Below are 6046 nucleotides of genomic sequence, written 5' to 3'. Positions count from 1 at the left end.
TTTCGGTGTATGTGACTGAAATATTGCTATTTAAAACAAATCACAGCCGTTGATTTTATTGATTAGACACAATGATATATTTGTGGGTCCAATCTATTTGAAGAAAAGTTTCATCATATTCCAAGTCCAAATTAAAGTAGCTACTACTACTTCTAGTCAATGGATTTTTTTTTGTCTAATTTTGATGTTAAGCATGCTTAAACATTTTCCCCCACAATTTTTGGAATAATATTATATTCTTTTTGCTTCTTCCTTTTTTCTTTTAATATTTTTTTTTCAAATTTTATATTCTTCATTTGATTTCAAATTTATCATGGGGTGATCCTTCTTGCAAAAAGCTAGAACTTGAATTGTATTTGCATTTTTCTTTGTCATTTATATTTGAATTATTTTATTAGCAAAATCTAAAAATAAAAAAAGAGAAGATAAAATAATAATATTAAAAAAATGCTCGGAAAACAACTCATCACTTTGTTTTAGACTATATTTGGTTCTTAAAATTAATAAAAAAAGAGTAACTATTACGTACGAAATTGTTATTTTTTATTTTGATTCATATTTAAATAGAGAATTGCAATTTTATAAAATTCTTATTTTAAATTATTATAAAGTAAAAATTCTCTTAAAATGAAAAATAATTATTCTATTTTTTAAAAATAATTGTTTTATTTCATACGTTTCATTCTACCAACCAAACATAATTTTAGAAATGGCCAATACTCCATATGATATGGAATTAGAAAGTCAAATTATTGAAGTTAGAGTTAATCAAAAAACAAATAATGAAGTTGGAGGAGAGGCGCACTACACACAATCACATGCAAAGCTTCCAACTCAAACAATCTTATTAATATCACAATAATGCCACTTACTCAAGAAAATTGTTGGTAATTTCTTAATTAAATTAGTCAATAATATCTCATTTCATTTTCCTTCGAAATTAAAAGTAAACAGTGCTAATTATTATTTATATATTTAATTTAAAACTAATTATTGAGTTATATTTTAAATTTGAATAATACACATTTATAAAATTAAACTAATTATGCATGCAACGCTTGAATAATATAAATAATTTTATATGAAAATAAGGTCTAATCACTTGAAAGAATTTCATCTTTTTAATCGTTTTGTTTATTTTTAGAAAAAGTTAATTTAATTTTAATAAATACTCCCTCCATCCCATTTTAATTGACCAAATTTTCTATTTTGGATGTCCCATTCTAATTGAAAACTTCTATTTATAGAATATTTTTCATACTACTTTTCTTCTTTTACCCTCATCAATTAATGCATTTAAAAAGCATTTTTCTAAAAAATGGTGAAGTATTTAATGTAATATGAGGATATAAAAGTAAAGTTACTAAAATTTCTTAAACAATGTGCAAATGAAATTTTTTCAATTAGAATAGGACAGAGGGAGTATATTTTAAATTTAACTAATTAATAGTATTTATTCAAAACTTACTTTTTTTATTTTATTTATATATAATGAAATATTTTTTTTAATTGCAAGATATTTATTAAAAATAAACTATAATAGATAAACTTAAAAAAATGGTCATAAATAAAAATTATACTATATATTAAAACATTTAATTTTTATTAAAATTAATATTTAAAAGGTCGGACAAAACACAAGTAAATGTCCATAGGATAGTGGAAAAACAAATGCAAGTAAAACTCTTCAACCTAGAAAATGTAAGAAAGTGACAAAACCCACATACCACAATAATATATGTCACTTCAAGCATGTGAACTAATCTTATATACCCACATTATGTAATCATGAAAATCATAGTGGAATTTATAATTACTGTGGACTGCAGCTACTTGTAAAGTTAGGCATGCTTCTATAATCATATTTTGTTTTTGAAATTTAGATAAAAGAATTAACATTAAGTCTCTTTGTGACTTGCCTAATTATGATTGAACAGAAAAAGTTCTATAAAAGCATATTGAAATTTCAACTTGGCTAAATCCACAATTTAGAACCTCATATTTTGCTCAATTTTTAATTAATCTTAATGATTTTTATTTAAAATGGTACAAAACGCTATTAAAAATTAACCAAATATTTACTTGAAGTAACACATGCTGACGTGGACAACACCTGAAATACAGGTGGTGCGGCGCTGATAAATGGTCCAATTTTACGGTCTTTTATAATGTTTACTTTCAAAAAAAAAAAAATTATTTATATGCAAATTAAACAAAATGCCACATATAATATCATATGTTATCAAAATCAGCATAAATAACGATAAACTACAAATTTACTAAAGGTTCTTTTTTAATATTATCAGGTATATTACTTTGGAATAAAAATTATTAAGATTTAAATTAAATATCAAGCCTAATATAAAAGTAAAAAATGGACACTTAACCTTCAAATTTTGGAAAACAAATTCACCAGGAGTACCTTTTTTTTTTCCATTTCTAGTTTGACACCTAAACTTAAATTTATAATAATTATATGTAAACCATAAGTTTTTAATTTATCAGATTGGATTTATGTGGTAGTGGCATGAACATTAAAAAGTGTATAAAAGCTAATTGACTTTTAAATTTTGATGCTCTTATAGATATTTTATTAAGACATGAAGAAAAATGAGAAGAAAAGTCCAAGAAATACCCATTACCAAAATAAGCCAGGCTATGACCAGAAGACTGACTAGAATGTTGGCCTAAGCAAAGCAAGAAGAGCCCATTAAAATTAATGATACAAAAGCTTTAATAAAAGGGTTTTCTTACAAAAATATATATTTTTGTCAAATTATTAACAAAAATACACTCAATATACTTTTTGTACTTTTTTTTATAGAGATACATTTTTAACAAGTTATTGATAATTTTTTAATAAATTTCTATAACTCAAATGGTATAAACGTAAAACAATATTCTATTTAGACCAAATTTCAATTTATTCAGCCAGCGCTACAATTTCTACTGATAAAAAAACAATTTTTTTTATAAAATGGATAAAAAAACATATTTTTGGCCTAAAATTAAAAAAATCCAAATTTTATAAAAAAAAATTAAAAAGAGAGTAGCCAATTAATTTTTCCTTAATAAATCCAAACAATCTGCAATCCATGTGATGGTGCTGCTCCACAACCACATTCACTATATCAAATTAAACTCTTCATCAAGGTAGGTATAAGGGCATTTTTAATCAATGCCATCCCCACTTTCAAAAGCTCCCCACCATTGGATCAAAATTCCTCTTTTGTTATCATTATTTTTTTGAATTATTTTTGGATTTTAGCTCAATTCAGATAAAGTACCACAGTACAAAGAAATAAATAAAAAACAAAATAATAAATATAGAGAACACTAACTTGATTGTTACTACAACACAAGTAAAAGAAAGAAGCTGCACTAATTCTTGTTTGAATTGATTTATACACTGTTCATTTTCATAAAAATATATATAAATAAAATTTAAAATAGAAAAAAAGGGTAAAAAAAACCCCAAAAAAAGCTCAAAAAATTCAAAAAATAAAATGAAAAATACCCAAAAAGTAAAAAAAAATAACATACCTTGAAATTAATAAAAAACTTTTAATAATCAGGCATAAGTTGACTGACTTTACCCTCTTGTTCAAGCCCCATCTTCTGCTCAGTAATCTTCAACCAAATACAAACACCAGTAAAACTCAGTACCAAGCTAGCAAACCCACTGCCTAAACCAATCCCAACAATGGCCAAAACTGATAAACTTTTACTTTTTAATGGAGGCAAAGGGTACCCAAAAAGATCTTTATTTCCTTGAAATGAACTCCCATTAAATCTTGGTAAATTCCCACTCCTATTCCCTAAAGATACCGGAATTGCCCCTGATAATTTATTATTACTCACATCAAAAGCTGACAGTCTTACTAACAACCCCAGTTCTTGAGGGATTTGACCGGTGAGAAAATTTTGGTGAAAGTCTATTACATTTAAGTAAGCACATAATGCCACTTGGGCAGGGATCTCACCGTCTAATTTATTAGACGAGAGATTAAGGACCGCTAGATTGACCAAGTATTGTAAATCTGCAGGGATTGGACCGGTGAGGGAATTTGAAGAGAGGTCTAAGGTTTGAAGATTGGTACAATTTGAAATAAAGGGTGAAATTGTGCCTTGGAGGGAGAATTTTGTGAGGGTAAGTTTGTAAATTCTGCCGTTGTTGCAAGTTGCTCCTGAGAGATATGAGTTGAAGCCTGAACATGGGTTTGCAAAATTCGGTTTGGTCCAGTTTTGAAGGGAATTTGTTGGGTCTTTTAGTGATTGGCTTAAGTGGGTTAAACAAGATTCATCATTTGGATCTGATTGTACAAAAGAGTTGAAATTGGTTAATAAGATTAGGAGAACAAAGAGGGGGGAGCAAACACCCATTTATCAAGAGATTTAAGAGTGGGTGGTGGTGGTGGATTTCATTAGAAAATCAAGAAACAAGAATGAGAATATTTGGGAAAAATTTGTTCTTGTTCTTGTTCTTGTTGATTCTTGAATCTTGAAATGAAAGTGTGGTTTAATGTGAGTTTTATATATGGATGGGATTCTTGAAGGGGTATTGAGAAAGGACAAGAGAGAAGAGAAAGGGAGAATTGGTTTTAGTTTGGTGAAATGAAAGTGAAAAGAAGAAGGAGAAAGGGACTTAAGTGTAGGGATGTGGAACCAAGGGAACCAACCGAAATAACCGAACCGGATCCAAAATGGTTGGTTTGATTATAAATTTATAATTTTTGGTTTAGTTGAAAATAAAAATAAAAAAAAGTATATATAAAATATATTTTAAAGTAAAATAATAAAGACAGTCTAGAATCGGACAAAACTTTTATAAGTACTCGTTTTTTTTTTAAATGTTCAGCGCTTAAAATTTATTGGTCGTTCTTCTGTATTAGAAATGTGTTACAAATATATTAACGATATATTTTTGAGGTACATGATATATATTATGTATTTTTTACATATAAAAATTAAATATAAAGAGTGATTTTTAATTTTTTTTTAATTAACATAAATTTTTTAGACTTAAAATATATTTTTAAAAATTAATTGTTTCTTGGAATAATTTTGTGCTCAACTGTACTTTAAATAATATTATAGTATAAAAATAATACTTTCCATACGTTGAATGACAAATATAAAATAATATATTATACTTTAATTCAAATCAACTTCCAAAATTATTCTTATTTTTCATTTTTTTGTAAGGAAAAAGATTAATTATTTTATTCTTGTATTTTAATAAAATAAAAAATCGAACCAAATATTTTTGTAAGTTAATCGATTTCAGATTCCTTAATACGAATGAAACCGGATTACGGATTGCAGACTTCTACTTAAGCGTGGGGTAGTGAGCTGCACGTAAGATGGAGACAAGAGAGACATAATGTGAGGGAATAGATGAAAGGGTAAAATTGTCAGGTAATTGGAAATTGATCTGAGATTTTGATTGATCCGTTCAAGAAAAGAGTTTGGGTAGCATTTATAACTTTTCCAGTATATCCGTGACGAGGAATGAATAAATTAATTATATTTAATAATCAAATCAATCCTAAAATCTTTAGTTTTTCTCTTCTCTTTATTAATTGTTCTCACTTCTTTTGCGTTGCACACTGCTCAGTGTTTACCTTCAGTCTTCAGATTCCCTTTATCAACTTTTATTTATTTGTGGGTGCTGATATTTATAGAATTTATATTTTATTGCATGAAAGTTTTTTATTTAAAAGTAAATTATTCTAAGGCCCTTCATATTTGTTGGGTAATTGATTTTGAAAGTCACTCTACTTTTCTAAAGTTTTAAAATGGTCATTAAACTAATTTTTATTTCAAAATAATAATTAAACTTATCGTTTTACAACTTCCGGTGGTTTCTAAATGAATTCCGGCGAGTTTGTCCTATGTGACTACTTATTAACCTCTATGCACTCTTATCAAACATAGATGTGTTAAAATCATAAAGTTTCTTTAGTTTGATGCCCCTTGAGTTTTGTATACATACAAACAATCTCGAGGCATCCAATTGACATCTTTTTTTTTTATTTTGAAGAAA

The 6046-nt window shown here is 26.7% G+C and overlaps 1 protein-coding gene across 1 annotated transcript; it reads right to left on the bottom strand.

Annotated features, from left to right (window-relative positions):
- Positions 1–3363: 3363 nt before the first annotated feature.
- Positions 3364–4625, bottom strand: LOC126654589 (receptor-like protein 44). Its single transcript, XM_050348505.2, has one exon. It carries the CDS (start codon positions 4381–4383, stop codon positions 3565–3567), a length of 819 nt encoding a protein of 272 aa, XP_050204462.1. The 5' UTR covers positions 4384–4625; the 3' UTR covers positions 3364–3564.
- Positions 4626–6046: the final 1421 nt, after the last annotated feature.

Source organism: Mercurialis annua, linkage group LG7 (assembly GCF_937616625.2).
Source record: "Mercurialis annua linkage group LG7, ddMerAnnu1.2, whole genome shotgun sequence".
In the NCBI taxonomy this organism is placed as follows: domain Eukaryota; kingdom Viridiplantae; phylum Streptophyta; class Magnoliopsida; order Malpighiales; family Euphorbiaceae; genus Mercurialis; species Mercurialis annua.
Note: the sequence above shows the minus strand (reverse complement) of the source record. Positions and strands in the feature narration are given on the sequence as shown.

Bases quoted from the DNA above. Each gene is read 5' to 3' on its own strand.
- LOC126654589 (XM_050348505.2), bottom strand. From the start codon at position 4,383: ATGGGTGTTTGCTCCCCCCTCTTTGTTCTCCTAATCTTATTAACCAAT.